At 40.8% G+C, this 24,959-nt stretch overlaps 4 protein-coding genes across 6 annotated transcripts in view; 3 read left to right on the plus strand and 1 right to left on the minus strand.

Moving 5' to 3' along the window:
* Positions 1 to 2,573, plus strand: LOC142370290 (retinol dehydrogenase 12-like). The gene is made up of 7 exons (XM_075452786.1): positions 1 to 70; positions 316 to 431; positions 622 to 777; positions 871 to 975; positions 1,175 to 1,384; positions 1,710 to 1,902; positions 2,227 to 2,573. Exons 1-7 carry the CDS (start codon positions 57 to 59, stop codon positions 2,327 to 2,329), a joined length of 897 nt encoding a protein of 298 aa, XP_075308901.1. The 5' UTR covers positions 1 to 56; the 3' UTR covers positions 2,330 to 2,573.
* Positions 2,574 to 3,735: 1,162 nt separating this feature from the next.
* Positions 3,736 to 10,052, plus strand: LOC142370289 (retinol dehydrogenase 12-like). Its single transcript, XM_075452785.1, has 7 exons — positions 3,736 to 3,879; positions 4,253 to 4,368; positions 6,261 to 6,416; positions 6,563 to 6,667; positions 7,622 to 7,831; positions 8,040 to 8,232; positions 8,405 to 10,052. The coding sequence occupies exons 1-7, from the start codon at positions 3,764 to 3,766 to the stop codon at positions 8,505 to 8,507; spliced, it is 999 nt and encodes a 332-aa protein (XP_075308900.1). The 5' UTR covers positions 3,736 to 3,763; the 3' UTR covers positions 8,508 to 10,052.
* An 88-nt stretch (positions 10,053 to 10,140) lies between these two features.
* On the plus strand, positions 10,141 to 12,012 carry sec61g (SEC61 translocon subunit gamma). Its single transcript, XM_075452790.1, has 4 exons — positions 10,141 to 10,249; positions 10,627 to 10,730; positions 10,859 to 10,961; positions 11,867 to 12,012. The coding sequence occupies exons 2-4, from the start codon at positions 10,637 to 10,639 to the stop codon at positions 11,874 to 11,876; spliced, it is 207 nt and encodes a 68-aa protein (XP_075308905.1). The 5' UTR covers positions 10,141 to 10,249; positions 10,627 to 10,636; the 3' UTR covers positions 11,877 to 12,012.
* tpk1 (thiamin pyrophosphokinase 1) overlaps positions 11,521 to 24,959 on the minus strand; it is a 74,478-nt gene continuing 61,039 nt past the window's right edge. For all 3 annotated transcript variants that reach the window (XM_075452789.1, XM_075452787.1, XM_075452788.1), the window contains exon 9: positions 11,521 to 12,528. In XM_075452789.1, coding sequence (XP_075308904.1) covers positions 12,383 to 12,528 — 146 coding nt within the window. In that variant the 3' untranslated portion in view covers positions 11,521 to 12,382. The remainder of the gene's footprint in view (positions 12,529 to 24,959) is intronic.

Consider the following 24,959-nt stretch of genomic DNA (forward strand, 5'->3'; position numbering starts at 1 on the left):
AGAATTCTCAAATTCTTGGTGGAATTTAGACCCTTTTTTTGTCACTTCCTCCAGAGATGCAAGCTATCAGGTAAGATATTTTTCAAGTAGAACGTTACGACCAGAAAGAAGGCTACAAATAGTGGACAGTTGACTTGTTTCTGGCACTGACTGTTTGGCCTGGGGTGATACACATCGCACACCTTCTGGCTTTAAACAAAAAAGCACTGCGCTCAGACTTGTTCCCCTTGAATTTTTTTCTCTTCAGAGTAAATTGTTAGATTTTTCAAGATCATTTGTACGTTACTTATTTAAATCTCATGCCTTCTTTGTCAGGTCTCTGTTCTTCCTCAAATGGACCTCAGATGTGAATCTGGAAGGGAAAACTGCTATAGTAACAGGGGGCAACACTGGAATAGGCAAAGAAACCGTCAAAGATCTGGCTGCAAGAGGCAAGCAAAACGTTTTTAAAGCTTCATAAGTTCACCTAAATCAGGTGACAAATAGATGGATTACAATCAGAAGGACCGACATTGGCTTGTTTAAAGATAACCAAAGATAACTATAATCTTGCTCACACTCCGGCGTGCATGTACATGCAAACCCATTCACCATTAGGAGGAATATTTCTCTCCTCTGTAGGTGCTCGGGTGATTTTGGCGTGCAGAGACATGACCAAAGGAGAACAAGCTGCTTCTGACATCATGAGTGATGTGAATGGAGCCAAGGTAGTCGTCAGGCAGCTGGATCTGGCTGACACCAAATCGATATGTCTGTTTGCTGAGAACATCTACAACAGTGGGTGACACACTCGCCTGCACACATGCGTAGTCGGAGAGGGTCGCAAGAACACAGCTAAACGCTGTAATGCGCATGTTGTGTTTCTTTCAGCGGAGAAGGCTCTTCACTACCTGATTAACAATGCAGGCGTGGCTATTTGTCCTTATGCCAAGACGGTGGACGGTTTTGAGATGCAGTTTGGAGTGAATCACCTGGGTAGGAGATGAAAACATTGAAGAAATACAGAACATTTGGAGAACTTGTTTTATGCTTAGTTTATGCCAGTAAGTACGCAGCAATTGAACAAAGACTCAGTGAGTCTTTTGCTTGTGCTTTTCTGTGCCTGTGTGCTTTTTTCTGTTGCTCAGAAATCCTCATCTTTCGGTCTGCTTCCACTCCATCTCTGCCTCCTCAGGTCACTTCTTTTTGACCTACCTCCTGCTGGACCTGCTGAAGCACTCTGCGCCGTCCCGGGTTATCAACTTGTCATCGGCCGCTCATGCCATGGGCAAGATCCAGTTCGATGACCTGGATGGAGAAAAATGGTACCACCCTGTCAGAGCCTATGCCCAGAGCAAGCTGGCTAATGTGCTGTTCACCAAAGAGCTGGCCAAAAGGACTGAGGGTAGGCTGTGTAGCTGGGGAACAGATACTGATGATGTGTGTTTGATTACAAGAGTCTTTCTGTTCCTCAGTCTCTTTCCTCGTGCATGATAAAGAAAAAAGGATCTGCATCTCTTACCAGTGTGAGAGTCTCATGCTTCAACCACAATAGCTCTGGGCAAGAAACAAATATTTTCATGGGATCCCCATAAAGTCCGACAGTCATGGGATGATGTAATTAAGATTCATTCTAAATTATAATCAAGTTTTTTTTCAAAGTTGAAATGTAAACAAACGCATGAGTGAGAATGTGGACCTCTCTTGCTGACTCATGACTTGCCCTCCAGCTCTAGGTGTGATGGCACTGGCGGTGGACCCTGGCGTGGTGAACACTGAAATAACAAGATACATAAGGCGCCCTCTTGTGGATATAGTCAAGGTTTTCAGTTTCCTGATCAGGACCCCAGCAGAGGGAGCCTACACTACCATCTACTGCACTGTTACTCCTGACAACCAGATGGTCACTGGTGGATTCTACAAGTCAGTTTAAAATGCAATTGCACCAACAATACCACAACTGCTGCTTACTGAAATTAGTCAAACCATGCCTCTCGTAAAATAAAATCAAATGTCAGGCTAAATGTCATTTCTTGGAATGGTGCAGTTCACCAAAGTATTGCAAAGTATTCTCCTAAACTTGAGATCCACTGGGAAAGCAAATCCATTCAAACGTATAAGGTTTAATGTCATGCTTACAGAGGCATGTAATAGCAACGGAAATACATAATACATATACATAAAATACATAATACATAAAAGGAGGTGATACTCATTGTTGTTTCCTCTTCTTGGTTTTCCTCACAGGGACTGTGCGTGTGCAGACAGCTGCAGGGCGGTTCAGGATGATGGCACCGCCTTGAAGCTGTGGGCTGTGAGCTGCCACCTGCTAGGCATCCGCTGGAGATGAACAGCTCGCCTACACGCTGTCCAGCAGCACTTCTATGTACCTTTAGTAATACCGTTTTCATTTAGCGTGCTAAAAACGTCCTATTTCAACGGGATCTTGTGCATGTGATGGATATGATTTGTGTGAGTAGACAAAAAGCACGTCAGTGCAAGTCTGGGATGATATTGAAATGTTTTGTCTGATAGAAGAGCTACGAGGGCTGAGGTCGTAATAAGCAGGTGGAAGACAAGAAGACAGTAAATAAAGGATATCCCCAACGAGTTTTAAGTTGTCATTATGTGTTCCTTTCTATCTCCTTCTCCCTTTTATGGACATTTCATTGTTTTTTTTTGTAATTTAGCATTTTTGACATTTAGTTTTTTCTACAACTTTGTTTGGATGTTTTAGTTGTTTTGCATCTGACGTTCTGCGTATCCACGATTGTTCTGTATAAAGGCCTAGAAGGGCAGTGCCTGCAACTATGGATTTTAAAGCTGTCATCCCTAGAATTGATCATTTCATTGTCTCAAGCCTCTTTTGAGAGCAGGTTAAATTATTTAATCATATCCCTAAAATCTGCCCTTTACATGTCTCGAGGCGAGACAAAGATGCCAGCAATCTTATGGAGAACTCAAAAATTACCTTTCAAGACTTCAGTGACTGGGCAGGATCCTTTGCTAAATATTGAGAAAATGCATGTTCGATATCTAATCTTGATTCCTTTACTTTGTAGAGCTGACAATATCTCCTTATCGTTTTCAAAAAAAGGCAATAGCTAAAGACAACAGGCAATCCCTTTTTGCCATCTTACATTTTCATCTTAAATCAGTTGCATCCATGCATGGCACTCCTGATTCCTGACAACCCTTATGACCAGTAACCAGGTCCTTAATTAATCTAAAATAGTTTTTTTTTTCTGAGTCTTTCAAGTCTTTTTGTCTGTTAGTTTCTTTTCTTGTTTGTGGTTGTTTTGTCTCTTTTTTTTTATAGTAGTTGCTAGAAATCTAGCTGTAATCACTTTCTGTGATTGACAGCGAATTCTTTGGACCCATGCCAATTATCATGGGCCCCTTGAGCAATTCGAGGGACCTCTGGTGGCTGGAAAACAATGCTGCAATATTATCGTGCAGAAAAAAACAAATAAACTCAAATAAATAAAATCTCAGAGATACAACCGAATAAATTCATTTGTCTCACTTGCAGTTTCCAGAGATGTCACCATCTGCACCACTTCAGCTAAAAGCAGACTGGGTGAGATTTGGTATCAGTTTTTTTTTTTTTTTTTTTGGGGGGGGGGGGGCGCTCTCTTCGTGACAGAGCTCTCAGACAGCAACAGGAAGGCAACAGGAGAGCCGCCTGTTCCACAGCCTGGAACTTGTGAATCAATTATGCGTCAGCTCGCCTCTGATTGGCCCAGCCGTGAGATGTGAAACAAACGCAGCGGGGTGGGGAGAGATGACAAGCACGAAACCCGCTGATGAACTGTTGGATGAGGACTGGAGGAGGTGCGCGACTCATTTCACCGATCCTAAAGTGGAAATCAGTTTCTGTCGAGGAACAATGTACCGCAGGTAGGAGAAAGCATTTCTACAAGCTGAACGGGTTGGCAGCTGACTCCATTGATAAGAGGAATGTCAAAAATGTTAAGCAGATTAAACTACAGACTCCTACCATAGGCCATTTGGTGGTGTTATTAGACTAGTTATACGCAACTATTTGTGCAAATCCTCTTAAAAGTAAAAAAAAAAAGAGTGATTTTGAAATTAATTTGACATTTTCACAAGATTTAAGACTGTTATCATTGAGCCCCTGATACCTAGCACAATAATTACTTAGACAGATATGTGTTGGATATCAAAAACTGCAAAACTTGGATTGAAAAAATAAATAAATACTCGTGATGAAGGTGTAGGCCTATGGCGTTTAATTGTGTGTGCTGTTCAGGAGTGTTTGCTGTAACCGTTGGTCATCTGAGGAGAGGTTAGATGGGAAAACAGTCATCATCACCGGAGCCAACACTGGTATTGGCAAAGAAACTGCCAAGGACTTGGCAAAGAGAGGTACGGCCCAGCTGTGTGTCTGTCCATGTCCTCGTCACCTGTCTCTTCCACCGTCAGTAACTTTTAAACTACTGCATTCTGCGCTTTTACTCAGATTGAATTTAACTTTTAATCAGGCTTCATCTGTTTTACTTCAACTTCATTCTATACGATGGGAGTATCAGCTGCATCAAGATAGTACATAACCTTGGCATACCTTAAACTCTTGTCCAAGACTAAACGGAATTGGGAAAGAGTTTGAATTTGTTAACTATGGTCGCCACCTTGCTGAACATTTTACCAATCTGAGTGATAGACAGATGGCAGTGATGCAAAGCAAATGAGGCGTCAAGGGGACAGAGGGAGCATTGTGAGGGTCTGCTTCCCTCCCGAGCCCGACAGACAACAAAGAGAGTTTGGAGGGTGCAGCCATGCATGCGCACACATAAACCCAGTAAGACATATAAAAACTACCGCATAAATAATTTGATTTGTTTATTCATCTTCGGCCCAGCATGAGGAATAGCTTTGCCACTTTTTGTAATCAACTACCATGCATTTGACAGTGTTTAGAATAATAGCTTTTGTTTGGTAAATGAAAGTGCAAGTGGGAATCATTTTTGTTTTTCAAATTGGATGATGTGTACCAAAAGAGGATCTTTGCTGCTATAAATCAAATGACCACAGAACAACGTGAGAGATGGAAGAAAAAAAAAGAGACGGCACCAAAAGAGGAATCGCCTCAGGAGTAAATGAATGGAATTGTGCTTCTTGCTTCTGGAGGATTCGCTGTCAAATAATGGTATCATCTTTCAGTAAATGGAATTATGCAATGACATGATGACAACATGATTAGATTTTGCACAGATTCATAAGTCAGTGGTACCTGGGGGCAGCTGCACCCCACCATGGAGAATCACACTGAATCCCAGCAGTTTACATCATTATTTCGTAGGTTAAAAAGACACTCGTGTTTTGGCCAATTTGATACTTTGACAAAGTGAAATGTTTGCCATTATTAGGCTACTTATAAAAGGAGTCTGAAATACTATGATATATTTTTTTTTAATCACTGGCTGGTTTATGATACACTATACTCCAGAATTTCAACTTTCTGTATATTGTTTCATTGAATACAATTCATTTTGCTACTTTGGAAATGTGGGAAAAATTGGGTTTTCCCACATGGGAGCTACGGGACAGAGACAAAGACACAGTGATGGGACACAGACGCTGTGCTCCAAATGATTAATGACTCGCCTCTTTCTTAATTGCTGAGCACAGCAGTTATTTTGTTTGTGTGAGTGTTGGTGGTGCTCGGTGGTGTAGGGGGTGTTGTCTCTGTTTGTTAGTTTTTATGGGCGTGCATGAATGTTTGTGTTTGGCTGAGAGAAAGGGTGTGTGCACGCGTCCTCAAAACCCCTTTCTGTGCTCATTAAGGAGAATGTGTGGCAATTTGTGTCAGCACCGAATGAAAATGACACAGTTGAGAGGGTCTTGTGTTCACGCGAGGGAAGCAGTAGACTAAATGAGATCTGAGCGAAAGCTTAGCGGATGATCAAAAGTACAAAGAGATTTAGGGACTTCATTACTTATTTGGCTATGGTAGCTTTGTGTGCCTCCAAATGAGCAAAGCTGCGGTTGCTTTGAGTTTGATGTTGAACGTTTTGAATGAATGATTTCTATCATTATAGCACTTTTTAAGTTTAAAAAAAAAATTATTATAGTAATACAGTGTATTGTAACCCTAACCCTAGTAGCTGAGAGTATGCAAAAACAGAGAGGGGTCGAGTACACAGAAACGATGAGTTGGAAGTGTACTTGGCCTGGAGAGCTGGGTTATAAAGTTGTGACGGATGGGGAGAATGTGACGTCGTGATGTCACCAACTTGTTGCTGGCCCTCGCTCTTTAGGTGCCCGCATTATTATGGCGTGCAGAGACCTAGAGAGAGCAGAGGAAGCACGGACCGAAATCTTGGAGGACACAGGAAATGAAAACGTGGTCATCAGGAAACTGGATCTGTCTGACACCAAGTCCATCAAGGCCTTTGCTGAAGTCATCAACAGAGGTGGGCTGCTGATAATCAACAACATGATTGATACAAGCCTCAGAAAGAGATTCCAATTGCAAATGGGTTGGTTATGGCTCAAGCAACTGTGCGTGTGCTATTTCTTCAAGATCTAATACTCACTTTACGCGGTATGTTGTTTTCAGAGGAGAAAGAGGTGAATATCCTGATAAACAATGCAGGCATTATGATGTGTCCCTATTCTAAGACAGCTGATGGGTTTGAAATGCAGCTGGGAGTCAATCATTTGGGTAAGTTGTTCTGCTTTTTTTTTTTTTACGTGACCTACCTGGATATGTATTTAATTTCTTGTATTTTCTCAAAAGCAGGAAAATGGTTTGGCTGACTGGTTAAAAAAAAAAAAAAGACTTCAGTCTTGATAACTAATTTAACATGAATATTTATAATTCTGCATCCTCAAATGATTTAAATGTGAGATTACACAGAGAAAATATAGATTTGGTCTTAAAACCTGTACAGCTGTCCTGACAAACCCTTCAGCCCAGAAATAACCTGAAGTTACTGCTTTCATTAGGCTGGTTTCAACTGCCTGAGTCTGTGACTTCCTTTCAGAAGATGTTCTCCTCCACGATATTTTTGTCACAGGCTGTCAGTGTGAACTCTCTGTGCTGGAACACTGTCACCCACCCACATACGAACAACCAGATGCACACATAAAGACATGTGCACAAAGCTTCTTACATTTCCAAACATCCTTTGTATGTGTGCATTTGAACTTTAAGTAGTGATAATGTTTAGGTCGAGAGGAAAACAGGAAATGGAGAACAATTGAAGTCCACACACACGTGAACTTCGACGGAGATGCCATTGTGAGTGTGTCCCCCAAGCAGAAATAATTTTCTCACAGGTTTTTCCTTTTTGTTTTCCCACTGGATAAGGAAGTCCAATTTTTATAGTATATTCGTTACCCTGTATTTACATCATGAGCAGGCATAAATTCTATTGTCTAAACTTTCTGTCTTATGACACGTTAGTTTTATTCTCTGCAGCAATGAGGCTGAATAAGCTTAATGATGTTGTAAGATCTCTATGTGAGAGTAAGTCAGTTTCCATGCATGGAGAGAAATTTAAGATTGTCTCAGTTCATGTGTGTGTATGAAAAAGGTCCATAACCACCTGAAAATCCAAAGCTGTGCAGCTATTGAGACATTAGTTTTAAGTTCTAGGATTGACGATTTTCACAGGCCATGTCCTGTTGACCTACCTGCTACTTGACCTCATCAAGCGTTCAGCTCCTGCCCGTATTGTTGCGGTGGCATCGGTGGCCCACACCTGGACTGGGCTTCGACTGGACGACATTAACAGTGAAATGAGTTACGATACCATGAAGGCCTACGGACAGAGCAAGCTGGCCAACGTCCTCTTCGCACGCTCTCTTGCCAAGAGGTTACAAGGTACAGGAAAGTTTTTAAGAAATAAATGAATTATCAATGAGAAGAACATGGGATGAGGCAGAGTACTAGCAATATATTAATTTTCGCATAGCAGCAGAGTGATTTAAAAAAAGAAGAAGTCTGACAAGTGATACAGCTCTGCATGTATTTGCATAAATGTGCTGCATTTTTGCAGGTGACCTTGTAGGTGTCTGTGCATGTGTTGCAGGTACAGGGGTGAGTGTGTTCTCTCTTCATCCGGGAGTCGTACAGTCCGACCTGTGGAGGCATCAGCACCAGTGTATCCAGGTGGCAGTGAAGGTCTTCAGGATTTTCACTAAGACGACAGTGGAAGGAGCACAGACCACCATCTACTGTGCCGTGGAACCAGGCCTGGAGAGCCTGAGTGGGGGGTACTTCAGGTAACTTTCAGCCAATAGCTGTTTAAACAAAATGAGAACTTTTAGAGGACCGACTCTAACCTGCTCACTAACAAAAGGGCACCTTGTACTCATTGTAGAGTTTACAGCTTTTATCCTTTTTTTTTTAAACAATCACACATTTGACCGCTCTCTGTCCCTGTTCTGTGTTCAGCGACTGTGCCCCTGCAAGGTGCTCAAGGAGTGGCGCTGATGATGACTTAGCCCAGAAGCTGTGGGAGGTCAGCTGCAACATGCTTGGCATCGCCTGGCAGTGAATGACATTGTATTCTCTGTGTCAACTGTTAAGCACTTTTATAGATCAGTTACTCTTGTAAAATGGTTGTATGTTACGGCTTAAAGTGCAGTAGAGTCCGAAAATAACTTCTTTTTTTTTTAATATATATATTATCAAGGACAAATCACATGTTGTCGTGTATGTTCCTGTGTAAATGAGTTTTTTAGAATTTGCTGACGCTCGAAATATCATCGGTTTGTGAGCAGAATTTAACCATGTCAAAAAACAGTTTCACTGTATTATCTATTTAAAGGGCATTTACTAACTGATGTGGGCATTCTTTGTTTAGTTAGTCTTCTGTTTAGAGAGCCGATGTAGCTCCATCTTTAGGATATGTGAACATGGTCTCGCTTTGGATGTAAATGAACTGAGATGTCTTCTACATTTCACAGTGTTTTACTTTACTGCAATTTCCTAATCATTGCAGATTGCTTATGACACTTGAGCTCTCATTTTTATAACATATACAGCCAAGGTTTCCAAACATGACATTCACTAAGGAGGCTGCCTGGTAACTCACCATTATTAATTGATTAATTAAAGTCCCAAGCATAACAAGCAACACTGCAATCCTGCTATTGGCCCACCATAGGATAAGTATAGACAATTTAGCTAAAATATCAGAACAAATCAGTGTTAATCTTAATCTAAACCACATGAGGGAGTGCTAATTACCAAAGGAATGTAGTATAAGCAAGATGTGTGGTTACAGAAGTCTAACGTTTGATCTTGTTGTAACAGTACTTAAAGATAAAGTTGATGTTCTTGAAAAATGCCACAAAGCAAATATTTTTTTTACTCACTTGCTCAACAAATAAATCCTGAGTTGTAGTGTTCAACAGAAAAATGAAGGCTTCAGGAGCAGGTTTTACCTCCTTTTGAATAATACTACTTTTAGGTATGTTGCATGAATCTGTCATCTGACATTGAATTGCTTCTTTTTGGCCATCCCACAACCCTCTATTTCTTTCTTTTTTTTAGTAATTTACTGATTGATTTGATTTTATCTCAAATTTTGGACAATTGGGCTCTCTTGGGTTAGGGTTAGGTTACTCATTGTTTCAAAGTATATGAGGGTTAGCTTGTTCTGTTATACTGAAAACAATTTCAATGCGATGTAACGAATTTTCAACAACCTGGCTGGCTATTTTCACACTTTTCCAACTTCCTGCACCATATATTGAAACACATTTTTATTAGACTGAAAGTGATCATTTATTTGTAATTGCAAGACAAAAAAAGTATAATATGAGTATAATTATTCCAGCTTTTTTAGAAAAATAACATTACACAAGCAAATGGACAGTGAACATGAACATGCAAGTATATTTAGTTGGAATCAAATTCTGATAATTATTCAAATGTCAATGTATGTCATTTCTGCAATGTCTTACGCTTTGAAATCACTTAGATCTAAAAAGCCTATTTCTACTTCTGTTCAATGGAATCCATAAAGTGGAATAAATATTAAGGAAGTCAGTAAAATTGTGTGTTAATGTGCAGTGATTGGAACTACTTGTCGGTGTATGTAAACCTCCTTGCCTGCAGGTGGCAGTGTAGACAATATTTCAGGCAAAAAGGAAAAACATTGACGCATGCGCCTTATAAGGCTACGTCAGCTCTTCGCAGTTCTCTACAAACGAAGCTGTGTGAAAGCTACGTGGCCCTGACTCTTCACCGTCTTCAGACCGAACGACACGTCGGAAAAAGATCAACTAAAAGGTATCTTTAAAAATCTGTTTTCGTTTGTTTTAGAAGAAGGTATTCCATTAACTGGTAACCTCTAAAGGTTTGTTTAGTTATATTTGTCTGATTTTAAATACAATGCTAATTCGACGTGATGACTAGCTTGTCTTTGGATAATGTTAGCTACTCGAAGGAACTAAGGTTGACTTCTTTAAATTACATCTCACACATCTAAAGACATTTTTTTTTTGGTTTAGTAGTAAACATTCAATGGAAAACACGGTATATTGATGACTGTTCGGGTCTTGGTGCCATAATATGCTCATGCCGCTGGAGTTGGCGTCAACACTGTTGAGTAATCAGAGCTTTAATTCTGACCTCAATTTTTTTTTTTTTTTTTTTCCTGCCTGCAGCCCAGACACCATGGATCAGGTGATGCAGTTTGTTGAGCCTAGCCGGCAGTTCGTCAAAGACTCCATAAGACTCGTGAAGAGGTGTACAAAACCGGACAGAAAAGGTAGGAATAAACCGTATTGATCTTCCCCGTCTTCCTTTGAAATGTACCCACTTAACACGTATCCACCGCAGGATTTCTGGTGTATTTTGCAGTATTGTTGACGTGGGTTGTTTTTGGTCCTCTCTCAGAATTTCAGAAAATCGCCATGGCCACAGCGATCGGGTTTGCCATCATGGGTTTCATTGGTTTCTTTGTCAAGCTCATTCACATCCCCATCAACAACATCATTGTGTAAGTAAAACGCACCTAAGAAGTGCTCAAAGTAGTTTAAGAGATTGAGATTGATCCTGATTCCATGTCTTTTCTGTCCGGAGAGACTGTATTAACATTTTGTCCTAATGGCTGATATTGGTTAAACTTACCAAAACGATCTTGTCCTGTCCATCTGCAACTTTCAAACATAATCTGTTATCTTCAAAGTCAAATGGTAAAGCAGAAGTGTACTTGTTAGTATGATTCTCCATGTACGGTATGCAATGGCAGGTTAAATATTTAAATTTCAGTATGAACCTCACTTGTTAATTTGTTAGTATTTTTGTACAGTACCAGACTAACAGCAATTCTACACAGGCTGAAGAGCACTTGGGTTACAAAACTCTTATAGACCCTTTTAGAAGTGTCTTAAATCCACCAGAACACACTGCACAATAATAATTATTAGTGTTGTAAAAACCTTTTGATGCTTTGCAGACCAAAATCCAGCAGTTATGTTGTCAGAATTGGTTCAAATTAAAATGTAGAATAAGAAAATACTAAACTCATCAAGTACCTTAGACATAGTGAACACACATGATTATAATTGTATTTATTTTCTTTAATGGACACAAATGATCAATATTCTCTTCATGAAGACGAGTGCACATTTTATCAAATAAATGGTGAAACAGTACAAAAGCACAAATTTTCCCTAGAACAGTAAAAGATGACATAGAAATCCTGTGTAGGTTGTTATAAGTCACAATATTCAGTGTAAAAGTGTCGGCGATCTTTCTGTGCCACTCAGTCACTGTATAGAGTTGGTTTCCGATGGAGCATTTAGTTTTTATTATTATTAGTTTTGTCATTCAAACAGAATGTTACAGCATTTTATTATAGCTGTGGTTGCTAACACTGCTTTCTTTGTTTTTTCCTTCTAGTGGCGGTTAAGCACTTCTAAAGCAAAAACTTCAATATTGCTGGAGACTGTGGGACTGGTGTGATGGGGACTGAAGGGATGCCATTTTTACATTCTGTGCTCAACATTTATATGTCGTTGTGTAAATAAAACAAGTGGAAACCCAAAGATTGATATATTTCCTACAGTTTTTTTTTTTTTTAAGTCCAGAAGGAACATGATGAACCAATACTGAGGCACTGCTTGTCTTCCATATTAGTTGTTACAGAACAGTTGGACAGGAACATGGATATTAAAGGCACAAACTGGAAGCTGTAACGCAAAGCAGATCCCTTCTCACATGCCATGCAGGATTAGTAATTGTTAGCTTTTTAACCAGTGAATTTTTCTGTTCCATCTAAGGTGACAAAAAGTTAATACTGACACATCATCCTGAGAGACTTTCAATAAACATTTTTTCACCGTGTATAATAGTGCTTTCACCATCTTCTACCTCGTGTTGTAGATGACAGGTCGGTCTCTGTAACAATTGGTTATGTTACTCCACATTTGTCTGGATGCCCATGCTCCAAAGCAGAGGTTGGTCTGTGGTCACAGTTACAACTTTCCTGAGGTCTCCTGGGGTGGTGGGTTCATAGGTGTTGGAGGTGCTCACCAGCTTCCCAAACTGCAGGACCTGGTTATCTGAACAGAGCAGACGCATATTAACAGTTTTACCAACAGATTCTATTCACATTAGCTGCTTTATTGCCTACAATCAGTCAGAAAAATGTACATTTGATAAGTTCTTATAGTGCAGTGACCTTTGTACTTAATGATACTTGACCAATCATGATGTAGCCTTGCATTAAAGACTTGTTTGATGAGTTATGGTCTGGAGCAGCATGTGTCCCTGGACAACAACTGAAATTCACAAAGCTTATCACGGAGAGGCCACAGAGAGTGCTTCCACTCTCTGGTTAATGAAGGGCTAACAAATCCTCTCAAATGAAAGTCACTTGCTGGAAAGGTGACCACTGCGGTGTCACATGAGGGTTTTTTTTTTTTGTTGGGAATACTTAATTACGACAAGTAGTGAGTGAAGGACAGGAAGCTGAAAAGGACAAATTCAAGTCAGGATTTCAGACCAGACGCCATGTTAGATGCATTTTCACTTCAACGATCAACACAAAGATTCAAATAACAGTCACGAGTTAACACTTACAGTTTCTTGCCGTTAGACTTGACAGGTTAAATACAGGTGGCTGGTTTTCATTCCATTAGGTTCTGCTTCCAAACTTAACATTAAAATAAACACTTAGTGAGTATTGTCTTTTGTTTAAAATGCAGAATACTGCATTGTGGAAAGTTGAAGTGGGAATTATTTGAACTGTACAAATCTGAAAGGACAGCTGAGCAACACTGCCATCAAGTGGCTAAACAGGGGAACTTGAGTATTATCAGTTGTCAGTGTAAGACTGATTCTGCCATCTGCTGGTTCCCTGCAGGAACACATTAGGCCTGCTGTGAAGGATATTTCCTATACAGAACTAACAGTCATGATTGCTACTAATTTAGCTTTGTAACACTTAATCAAAGTTTCACTGTTGGATTTTGATTACCTTTGAAACTCTTCATAATTTTACTTTTTTTTTTGTAAAATTTCTTTTTTTACACTTCCTCAAATGATCAGCGGATTTTTGTGTTTTTTTCTGTTGAAGTGGCATCAGATTCCACCAGTGTAAGTCTACGTGAGCTGCAAGACCCAAGTCGAAGGACCAAAAACGCATCGTGTCTAATTCATTAAATTCAATCATGTCGTTTGGAGGACTGCACAGCTTCTGAGGATATACACGCCACAACTACAGCACTGTTACTCATCCATATATAGATCAGGATAATTATGCGTTGAACCCAGCCACGCAAAAACGATTGGTCTCGAAGGAACAAATAACAAATCATTTGATAATGCTTCGCCGGGCCCAAATGGCAGATATGTGCTCTGGCAAGTCACATTTTTCAATTACCAGCTTTCTACGTTTATTTATGCGGCATTAGCTCTGAGCGAGCTGAGCCGACAAGCTCCCTGAGAAAGGAGCTGTTGAATCGTGTCTAATATGAAAAGGGCAAGAATATTTACAGCAGGGCTCCGTTTCATTTCTTCAAATTAATCTGGTTATTACCATCAGTAGCAAACAAAATATGAGATGAATTTATGACCGTACAGGTAAGCAAATCTGCAACAGGTCAAATCTGCAACTCTGTATATTGGATACTGTGTATTGTTGTACACACCTTGTACATTTTATATTCATATATTTTTTATTCTTTATAATTATATCCTATGTTACATGTTTGCACCTTACGCCGCAGCAAATTCCTAGTTAGTGAACATTGTTCACTAACAATAGCAATAAAACGAATTCTGATTCTGATTCTGATTCTGAACAGGTTGCTTCAAAAGTGTTGGTGCTAAAATAGTAGCTGCACTTTAATAAACCAGAACTCAATAACTTTTTTGCCTTTATAGTCTCTAAAGCCCTTAATTGCCAATTTACTTTAAAAAACAAACAACAAAAAAAGTCATCTTGATGTAATTATCTGGTTTACCTGCTCCGTGCCAGCGGATCATGAGCAGTGTTTGAAAGTGCTTTCAGAACCACAGACCACAGCAGGAACACAGGGGTTCAGAGGAGTTCAGCCCACTTCTGCCCAATTCAGAGCTCTCTTTTAGTGTAGCAACAACATTGCTGCCTTGTATCAATCTTTGACCTATAAAACAATCAACGGTGACTACAGTGCATCCATCAAGCGAGCTAATTGTGAAGATGCTTCAAGAGATTGTCGTCTCTCTGCTGTTAAGTCACAAACCATCACAAACATGTTTCAGAAACCACAGTAAATACACCCATTATGGCTTTACCACCACATTCTAGTATTATGGAAGAAGCCGTGGGGTGCTTAAATCCACAAAGATCCGGGTCAGGAGGTTCAGTTAATGTTCCCATCACAATGTGGGAAAAATAAGGAATTTCAGTTACTTCCAGGAATGATTTGATCATCAATGAGGTCAGGGGAGAATGGCGTGTCCTTGGTCATCCTCCTGACTTCCTCCCCATTAGGAGGAGTTAGGGCTCTACTCTGAGATGCACTAAAAAGAAACAGTTTGTCTCTAAGGTTGACTTCAGAGTCCCTTTGCTTGTTTATATCTTTAGTATTGTTCTTGGATTAGCATATGTGGACCCACGATGAGTAAATACTCCAGACAGGAGCCGGTAGAGGCGCAATGTTGTGGCATGGCGAATGGTTTCTTGACACCTTAATACCATGCAATCCTTGTTTGAAGAGCCATTCTGCGTATATTTCTGTCTCGCCTGCGCGACCTTTTATCACAAGAACCCATAACTCGTCGTCTCCTGACGGCCTCCAGCGTGATTATGCACCATCAAAGCAAATGGCTTTTCCGGTCACCAGGTCTGAATACAACACTAAACCTCTGGGATGTGATAGAACAGAAGCACAAATCTACAGAAATGATGTGATGAAATCATGTCAACATTAATCAGAATTTCATAATGAAATGCCTCCATCATCCTGTCCAGGATGCAACCTGCCTCTCGCCCAATGACAGCCCCCCCCCCCCTCCTCACTTCACTTCCTACAGATGTACCGTGACACATGAATTCTGGGTTTTACAAATGGAATCTGAGTTTTCTATATGAAGGTGATTTCCTTTCAGTTCAGAGGAAATGGACTAATTGCAACATAATGACAGAATATTGCACACTGGTAACCCCTGGTAACCATGCAGTGTTTCAGGACTGACTGCCCTGAGAGCACAAAATATGTAGATCCAAAAATAAGAGTTTTATGAATATGCAAAAGTAGTTGTTGAAATAATATCACACAAGGGCAAAAATGAGCACAAAAGAACAAAGTTGGGAGGGGATTAAGCGAATCATTTGTCCACAGGCGCCTGCACGCGCATCAGGGACAAAGAAAATCCTATTCTGCTTCAAAGACTCCTAAACAAGCAAGGTATTAGAGCTCGACTCAAAATGGGGAGGAAAATAAGCCTAATGTGAAGTGAGGTTTCCTAATAACCGAGTGAGCACAGAGTCACTGGCAGAATCACTGTCATGAGTGAATGAGAATGTGTCGGACTGTGTTGAACTGCTGGTCTGAAATCGTTTCTTGGCAGGATGATGTGTTTCTACCATGTTTTTACCAGCACGTGTCAGCCTAAGAGCTGGGAAAATACAGAGTACTCACGGTGGTTATTGTATGTTCTTGTAGCATGTGCACTTTATTGCTCTCTTTGGAGGGTCACAAGTCCTGGATTGTGTCAGGTGAAATACACAGGGACTTCTTGGTGACATCTAGCTTCCCCTCTCTGCACTTATATTGCAACCAGAGAAGCATCTACACGTCAAACTGAGGATGTTTTGGAGGAGTCAAAAGTGATGAGCGACAGGTGTAGGTAACAGATCTACCACTAGAGGCACTAGAGCCCAACAAAAGGAGCCACTATGAGCCAGTCTTAGCAGGATGGCTGAGTGGTACCGACATTTACTCACACATAATCTCTATCTCTACATCCATTTACAAACCTGCACACACCAGGAAACACACACATGTGTGTGTGCTAACTTTACTAATAACAGCAGGTTTTCAAATAGCTTCATTAGTAATCCCCTCCTCAAAGCTGATAGCAATCAATAACAACCCCCCCCCACACACCGGGCTGCAAAGGGGGCCGCAATGAGCCCTCCAGTGATAACAATGGAGATGTTTGCTGCCTGTAATTGCATTTCCAGCGCCACAACCGAAAGGGCCCGTCAGCTGTAAGTAGGGCCGTATTTACACAACAAATTACCCAGGAGAGAGGGCGGGTGAGGAGATGTGCGACTCACAGACACTCACGCTGCAGCGGACAGGTAGAGAGGGGAATTATGGGTGGCTGGGGCCATTTCTGAGAGATGGAGAGGACTGTTGCTGCTCTATTTTTGCCTCATCATAATGTTCTGTGAAGAGGCTCTTGGAGGACATGTTAAAGGGTGCTGGCAAAAGCATTTTTAAACACTGAAACATCAGGAGCAAAACAGAGCAACGCTTTGGGCGACTGGTGTCTATCGGTAACGTTTTATTTTTTTAATTTTTTAAAAAAGGCAGTAAAAATAAAGATGGCTTTTCTGCATCTGTTGAACTGAGATTTTGAGCTAGAAAAAAGATGCTGGTGTTATTTTGAGCCGTGACCATGCTGGTCATTGTGAGAGTGAGTGAAAGCCCCCCCCCCATCTTCTCATTAATGACTTTGCTTATTCGTGCAAATTACACTAATCACTCGTAATGAAGGATGAAATTGGTCACCGACAGGAAAATGTGACACCGTGGTGCAGAAAATGCTCTTTGGCTTAGCATGGGACTTGGTATGAAGTATTAGTCCAACATGTTATGTGTAACATTTAATGTCATTATACTGTATGTTGTTCTTTAATCATCTGTAATCATGTAAATAGTGTGCAGAGAAATTCTAACCCACACACGTGACATATGTATTAATATTAGCTGAACTGAGAAGCAATAACATATAATAAAGCAAAACACTTGGGTCAGCATGTCAGCTTGTTGGAAGGAAAACAAACAAGAAAGGGATGGAGGCAACACGCTGAGATCTTTGTTAGCGTTGGGTTTGGGCTGTAAGTGGGCTGTGACCTGTAAGTGACATCAGGTGAGCATTTAGATGCTGGAAGCTTTACAACTGAACTTGGATATGTCTGGGAAAGAGTGTCTCTCATTGTTTTTGATTAAGAATAACCAGATCAGGTGACACCATTCACATTTACAAAATGTAAAGAAATCCTGCATACTCTACAGTGTATAAATAAACCAACACTGAGTGAGATATCTGCAACTGAACTGCATCCTATCCTGAAACGGATCACTTATAAAATGCACCACTTTTACAGGTGGTAACAGGCCAACGGCACGAAGAAACTTTAAGCATTACGAATATCAACAAACAAATGGCTGTGTTATTCAAGGACGGAGGCGCTGGATATTACAGGATATCGCTGCATGATTTCAATGCAGCAGCTTCATTCATGTCATCGACCTGACTCCGTCCTTACATCTGAGGGTTTTTTATTGGTCCCGACGCCAGCCAAGACGTGCGTTAGCACCATCTGCTGTGCAATGATAGCTGCTCCCGTTTAACGCCGCTGGGTCTTACGAGTGCGAGGTGACAAACCTTGTTTGGGCTTAAGTCGACCTTCAGATAAGAAAACTCATCTCTGCCGGGAATGTAGTGACAATCAGTCGGGGGACAAGCGTATAAACAGACAGCAGAGCAAATTATAGAAATTGATAAGAAAAAAAAAACCCTCAAAAAAGAGAACTTTTGTATTTGGCTTGATGGAGAGGTTGAGTAGATGAATTGATTCCATATTGTGTGCATGAGTGAGTGTTTGTCTACATAGTCGGGCTGTAGCTATACATATTGGTCTAAATTCTTGCAGTAGATTCAGTGTGTGTGTGCGTCTACTCCTTTCAAGTCTAAAGCTCCACTGGGGGTACTAGCAGCAGTTCACATCAGGCTGCTCTTAATTTCCCCCTCTGCCCCTCTGCGTGTGATGTGCACACTGTCAGAAAAGCTACAGATCCATAAATAAAACCATGAAAGAGCAGTTTTCCCTCCTGCTGCCACACCATGCTGCCACAAAATACACACACTTGTCATTTCCCCCCGACTAGGACCTTAGCGAGGGGGGAGTGAAGGAGAAAGGGAGAAAATGATGGGGAAGACAGAGAGCAAAGGTGGCATGAAGGTGTACAGGGGCAGAGAGAGGGGGCGGCATTATGTAGAAAAGTGTTGGAGAGGAAAAGAACAAAGAGTATGTGTGGATGAAGGGGGAGAGAAAAAAAAAAGCAAGTCAGACAGATAAAGGGAAAATAGATTTATTTCTTGAGACTAAACCACTAAAAGAAAACACACATTAAAATAACAAGCAGAGAAACACAGGGAAGCAAAGAACAAATATGAAGAGAATAGGAGAAGGTTAGGGTGCATGTTTGCATCTAAAGAAACAGCAAGAGACGGAGAAATGCTACAGTCGAGATGTCTGCCTGTTCAGGGACACCGAGTTAGACCTCACTGACTGAGCCAAGCTTCTCAGACATATCTAGCTGTTTGAATATAAGATAAAGCACACTGATTTGTCTTTTTCAGTAATTAGAATGCTTCCCCCTACACTGAAATACAAGGCTGCAACATATTCTTTGGATTTATTCCTTCTGAATTCACATGAAAATCCTTTTCTCCCTGCTATTTCACATACATTTGGTAGTCAAATACCTAGAAAGTTTTTTTTTCCAATAAGGATGTTGAATGCTGTTGGATTTTGAACCAAACATCACCCATCCAAAAAAAAGAAAAAAAAAAGAAAAAAAGGATTTTTTCAACAGAGTATGTAAAAGTAAAACACGTTTTCACTGCTCCTAAAGTAAACAGGCCAGTGGGGAGGCCGTGCAGAACTATGGCCATCACTACTATCACAGTGGCTCAAAAGGCAAGGGCAGTTGCAGAAAAAAAAATGACCGTGACCTGCAGAAAATGTCATCAATTCTATTTAAAGCTCATCCATAACAGTGAATATTCATCAGACTTAATTAGGCTCCATGCGACTCATTCGGCACGTTTAAGTTGTCAAAATGCTTCATATCTGTGCGCTCACACCGCTTCTTCGTGTTCAGAGTGCGACTAAAAATATGGAACATGGAATGAAGTCCTTATTAAAACACTCATTAGCATTCCAATGTGTTTTTGAAGGCTTACATTTCACAAACAGCATGCTCTCATTAACAACAAGGGCAAGCTTTCTAATCTCGCCCAAAGTTTACTTTTAATTAAGATTTCTCAATTGCTTTGGCTCTCTGAGAGACTTTGCTGCTGTAACCCATCTGTGTTCATGTCTTTTATTTTTTTTATCGAATTCTGCACCTGCCCGCGTTGGATTTGAACACCTCATGGTGTGTGTCCATGCATGTCCTGTCGCAGTTGTTTTTTTTGTGTGTGTGTGTGTGTGTGTGTGTGTGTGTGTGTGTGTGTGTGTGTGTGTGTTGCTTTGCGATAACGAGGTACTAAATTCCTCCCAGTGGGTGATTTGAAAATCCTTTATGACCTTTTAAATTCAGCTCTAAAATAGTGTAGGTCTTTAGCTGCATAGTGCATCGTATAAACCTGGGATCATTCTAGGCATGTTTTAAAGTACACGAAAATACTCTGCTGTTAGCATGATTTTGTTTCACAAGGTTTTTCCACACACGGATTTCAGAAAAGAAAATGTAAAAAGCCTTAAAGGCTACGGGTTAGAGAACTCTCTCGCCCTCGCCAAGAAATTCTGAATCTGAATCGCAACGCACCAATTTCCTCCTCTTGGGTACTTTTCAGACTGGCGTGTTTGAGTCCCAGTCTGGCAGGCCCATGCCGAAGCCAACAAAGAACTGCAGAGTCTGGGGTAGAACTGCTCTCATATTTTGGCTAAAAGCTGTTCTGCTTTCCCAAACCGCAGATTCTCTACATGCGAGGGAGTTAATGAAAACTGGTGAACGCAGGCAGTGACACAAACCACCCAAAGTATATTCTGATCTTGGAGGAAAAAAAATAAAAATCAAGGAGAAATGCAGGGACGGTTCTAAAGGTTTTTTTCTTTTTTTTCCACCTCATACGTCTGCCAGCGAACACGAGGTGAGTTTCCGGCTCATTGTTTTGGCTCTTCTCTCTGTTAGCTTCAGCTCTGCTCCTCTGGCTGTTTTTATGTATTTTTTTGTTTATGGGAGGTGACAGAAAGGTGGATGCCATCAGTGCATGCATCCTTGTAGTCTTTAATATTTTTTTTCTCTTTTTACAAACAGCGGTCACACCATAGCTGTGAATAAAAAAGGTGTCCTTGTTATGCTGCTGCTGCTGCTCCTCGGTAATCCATACACGGCAAGAGGAAGGAAGCACTGCATCAATATGCGATTACCAACAGCAAGCCAGCATGCCTCTTATCAACAACAGTGTAATTCTTAAGAGCTACTTTGTTGCATCTAAACTTTGACCTCCCATTCTTAACTCTATACTTGCAATGAAGGTGCATCAGTCCTGCCTGGGGCAATGTGTAGGCAATGTGAATTGATCACTAATTTCCCATATGTGAGGGCAATGGGCTTAGTATGAAATGACAGATATATAAAGCCCTTAACAGCATAGTTCACATTCACCCATTTGCACACACTCAACATAAACCTCAACTTTTTGAATGGGACTATCTGCCAAAGACTGTGACACGTAACCGAAGCAGCTTTTAACTGTACACTGTCAACTTTAGGCCTTTGTTATACTGTGAATAGAACACAAACTATTTCTGTGACTGCCAACAACCAATATCTTTGTCCAGTAAGACTCACTGAAATGAATGATTATCAATCTGGTTCTAGGAAAGGTAGAAAAGTGGCCAACGCACATTGCGTACTTCAGATCCAACATTAAAGTTCAAAATTCCTGAAACTCCTTTGTCCTTTTTTATTTACTTATACACGTATGTATTTCTTTCTGTTGCAGACATGCAAGTTGGCCTTTTTCTTGAGAAATGTGTCATACTTGTTTTGCCATAATCACTGCAGTAGCTGTTCTAGCTTGTTTATCCCCCCCTCCCCCCAAAGATCCAAAAGAGGCTTTTTTTTTGAGGGGGGGGGGGGGTAATTGTTGTGAAAACAACAGATGATAAATCTTAAGATTTATTAGGGCAAATCCTGATACTCCAATGAACAAATCTAAGATTATACTGAATTCTATTCCAAAATAGTGATTTTATATTGATTTACAGCCCAGCTTTAGGGAACGAGAACCTGAAGATACAGTTATAAGGAACCCTGTGTTGTGGAGTACCAGCATCTTATTTGCATATCAGCCTGAATAGAAACCTTATCTTCCACAGATATTCTGCCATCATAGGCCTGACAGTGGTTGTTCGTGAATGTTTAACATACGTGCACACACACACAGTATATATCTGCATACCTACACATAAAAGGAGCTAATGCGATGAAAAACAAACAAGAGCACATTGCAGTGTGCACACGCACACATGCATGGCCTATAATGCTAAACACAAGCGTATACTAGGTACATTCACACCCACCCACATGCCATGCAAAGAAGAGAGGGTTTGTGGATGACAGCCATTCAAATTTGTTGCTCATTATGATCCACTCTAAGCCGAAAACATCATGACTAAGCAGGTTCTAACAAACACAATCACACATAAACCGAGCTAGAGGCCATAACTCTGGAGGCCAGACTTTGTTGCTGCAGGATGAATGCTTTTCAATATCAAGCTGTCAGATGGGAGAGAGCTGAGTCACATACAATGACTGTGGAGGTTTTCCACATGCCAGCAAATGACACACACACACACACACACACACACACACACACACGCACGTACACACACGCAGCACAGGATAATAGTCAGTCAGTTGCAGATGGAGACTTACTGTCTCGCTGACCTTTGTAACCATAATTATCAGCAGAAGGGCTTTGCTTTTAACTCGCTGAAAGAAAGTTCTGCAGTAATTTGAAAGTCCTCCAAATACCCAATTGGAGGAATTTTATCTACTGACAATAGCTCTTGACCCCTATTTTCAACTTAAGGCACAAAAGAGATGGATTCCAATAAGAGGCATAATAAGTGTTTGGAAAGAACACATAAATCCTGAGCTGTCGTTAAACGGTTTAGAATGCATCTTAGAACTGCTGGGGAGGATCAGTATTTGGGTGCTTGTTTTTTCCCCCCCGAAAACTGCAGTCAGGACAAAGTAATGCGCAAAACTACTGCCTCTGGGTTTAAATGTCACAGTCACAATCAAGACTTTGTACGAGTGATGCTCCGACAGTAATTTTTAATTATGAGCAAAGTTTTATTTGCTACAAAACGACACTTTGAAGGTATACACGCCATAAAAGCAATAAAAGGAAGCCCTGCTAAAAGACATCAGCTAAAACTGGGGCAGAGTGATTTAACGTGTCTGCCATTTAAGCTCTGTTCACAGTGGATGGGTACGTTTGGCTTGAGTACCTTTGTAAGTGGATGCATGAAGCTTTAATCATTTTAATGAGATACAAAGGTTCATCCCTCCAAGTGGGTCTTGTTTCATTGATGGACGTACACCAAACAATTCCAGAAAAAGCAGTGTCCCAGAAAGCGTCGTGACGGGGAAGAAATGAAAGAACAAAGTCATATTCAATCATTTTAACTCTTCAAAAATAAGTTACTGCGCATCCTTCTCCGGCAGAGTTGGCCTAAACAATAGTTTTTAGGCCGCGGCGTTATCATGGCCTACAAAACCAACACGGAGCCCCCTTAATCATCCACTCAAGCCTGCTACCCTTTTACTGAAGTCAAACCTCAGCTTGAGGGCTTCATTTTCCTCATATCAAAGGAATCAATGCGCATTCTTTCTCGCCAGATGGCTTAACCTTGTCACCAATCGTTTACATAATGTAATGGAGGATATTTTCGGTAAATTTATTGAGCAAAGGGATGCTGGTGATAAGTCTACGAGGTGCATGAGCTGCGAGGCGAAAAACAGTGGAGCAATATGAAGCTGTGTGTCAAGGAACATAATGACCCTGACTTCATGAGCTCGCCCGAGTCGTTTCTCGCGGTAACTAAACTTGATGAAAAACGCAGAAAACAAAACAGGTCTTTATCATCCAAACTATGGCCCTCCATGACTCGTGTATGCAATATCAGTGCGTGTCACGCTGAGTGGGTCTCCAGCTCTCGAACACTGCTGAACAGTGTAATCAGAGTAAATAAATCCATAATGGTAGAGCATGCAGAGCAAACCCCATTCTCCAAATTGCTGTAGAGATTGATGCGTTTGAACCTGCAAACACACACGCGCGCACTGTGTGATCTCAAGGTTGCTGTGGAAGAGCTGAGCATGTCAGTGGTTTCCAGTGGGTAACCCCGCTCTTGCTATCATGGCTGTGGAGACTCAGTGACACCCCTCTGTGTCACATTAATGTTACAGTACTTATATGTAGCGCCACTCATATTCTGTGGGCTGAGTGAAGTCTATGGGCTATTTGATGCTGATAAATTGGCTGGGTTTTTTGAATATTACCGCTGATAACGCAATCAAAACTCATAGGCTCTTCAGCAAGAACTCGGAAAAAGTGAAAAAAAAAAAAAAAAAAACAACCTCGAAGATTGAAAAGAATTTTAAATAAGCACTGGTATCAGCAGCCCAGCTTGAGCTTAGGAAAGGATAAGAAAAATGTTGTGGTCTGAGTCTGCTATTGCTTGCGCTACAGATACTTAAGCTCAGGAAGAAGTGTGAAATATTGTAGCTCGTATAATAAAACTAGAAATGAAATAAACGAGTGTCAAAAGATGGTGACCACACAAATCGAAAGATTCTCATAACTGCTGACAGGTTTTCGGCATGTCTCTACTGGAGTTTTGAACCAGACTTTATTTCCATACAGAATCCATACAGACCAGTGTGATGGCAGGGAAGTTTTCTGACCTCAATACCAGAGGCCAGATGCATAAAACTCACAACTTTCTGTATACACGAAGGCAGGAACACACTTAAGAATTCTTTTCGCCAGAATTGTGAAAGCTGTGTATGGCTCTTTTTTTTTTATTTTAATTTTTTATAAAACTCGATTACTGGGAAATTTTACACATGCACAAGCCAGATGTCTGCTCCTCTTTGTAGCCATGAACTGATGAAGACAGTCCCATATGCGGCCATTTACATAAAAAATGCACCATTGACACCATAACTAAATAGACACAACAACGAAAGCAAAAGCAAAGAAGCTGAGACGCTACTCGGTGAAGTAGAGAAGAGGAAAACTCCTTCGATGTGGGTCTATGCTTTGAAATGACAATAACTCCTGAATGGAAAAGAAGTAACAGAAGACAAAAACGATCCGAGTTCAGATGAAAGGTCCCCGCGGAGGTTTAAAAACATAAAATAGAATAAAATGAAACCAGAGCTACACAAAGGTGCTGAATTAATATAAAAATCATGGAATAATTTCCCGCACTGTAATTTTCCTTTCTTTCAGTCTGAAG

This window comes from Odontesthes bonariensis, chromosome 20 (genome assembly GCF_027942865.1).
Source record: "Odontesthes bonariensis isolate fOdoBon6 chromosome 20, fOdoBon6.hap1, whole genome shotgun sequence".
Lineage (NCBI taxonomy): Eukaryota > Metazoa > Chordata > Actinopteri > Atheriniformes > Atherinopsidae > Odontesthes > Odontesthes bonariensis.

Excerpts from the sequence above, each read along its gene's own strand:
- LOC142370290 (XM_075452786.1), top strand. Across the intron at positions 432-621 it reads CAAAGATCTGGCTGCAAGAG|GTGCTCGGGTGATTTTGGCG; the intron begins GCAAGCAAAACG and ends TCTCCTCTGTAG. Across the intron at positions 778-870 it reads TGCTGAGAACATCTACAACA|CGGAGAAGGCTCTTCACTAC; the intron begins GTGGGTGACACA and ends TGTTTCTTTCAG.
- sec61g (XM_075452790.1), top strand. The coding sequence starts at position 10,637 with ATGGATCAGGTGATGCAGTTTGTTGAGCCTAGCCGGCAGTTCGTCAAA. Across the intron at positions 10,731-10,858 it reads TACAAAACCGGACAGAAAAG|AATTTCAGAAAATCGCCATG; the intron begins GTAGGAATAAAC and ends GTCCTCTCTCAG.
- LOC142370289 (XM_075452785.1), top strand. The coding sequence starts at position 3,764 with ATGACAAGCACGAAACCCGCTGATGAACTGTTGGATGAGGACTGGAGG. Across the intron at positions 4,369-6,260 it reads CAAGGACTTGGCAAAGAGAG|GTGCCCGCATTATTATGGCG; the intron begins GTACGGCCCAGC and ends CTCGCTCTTTAG. Across the intron at positions 8,233-8,404 it reads CTGAGTGGGGGGTACTTCAG|CGACTGTGCCCCTGCAAGGT; the intron begins GTAACTTTCAGC and ends TTCTGTGTTCAG.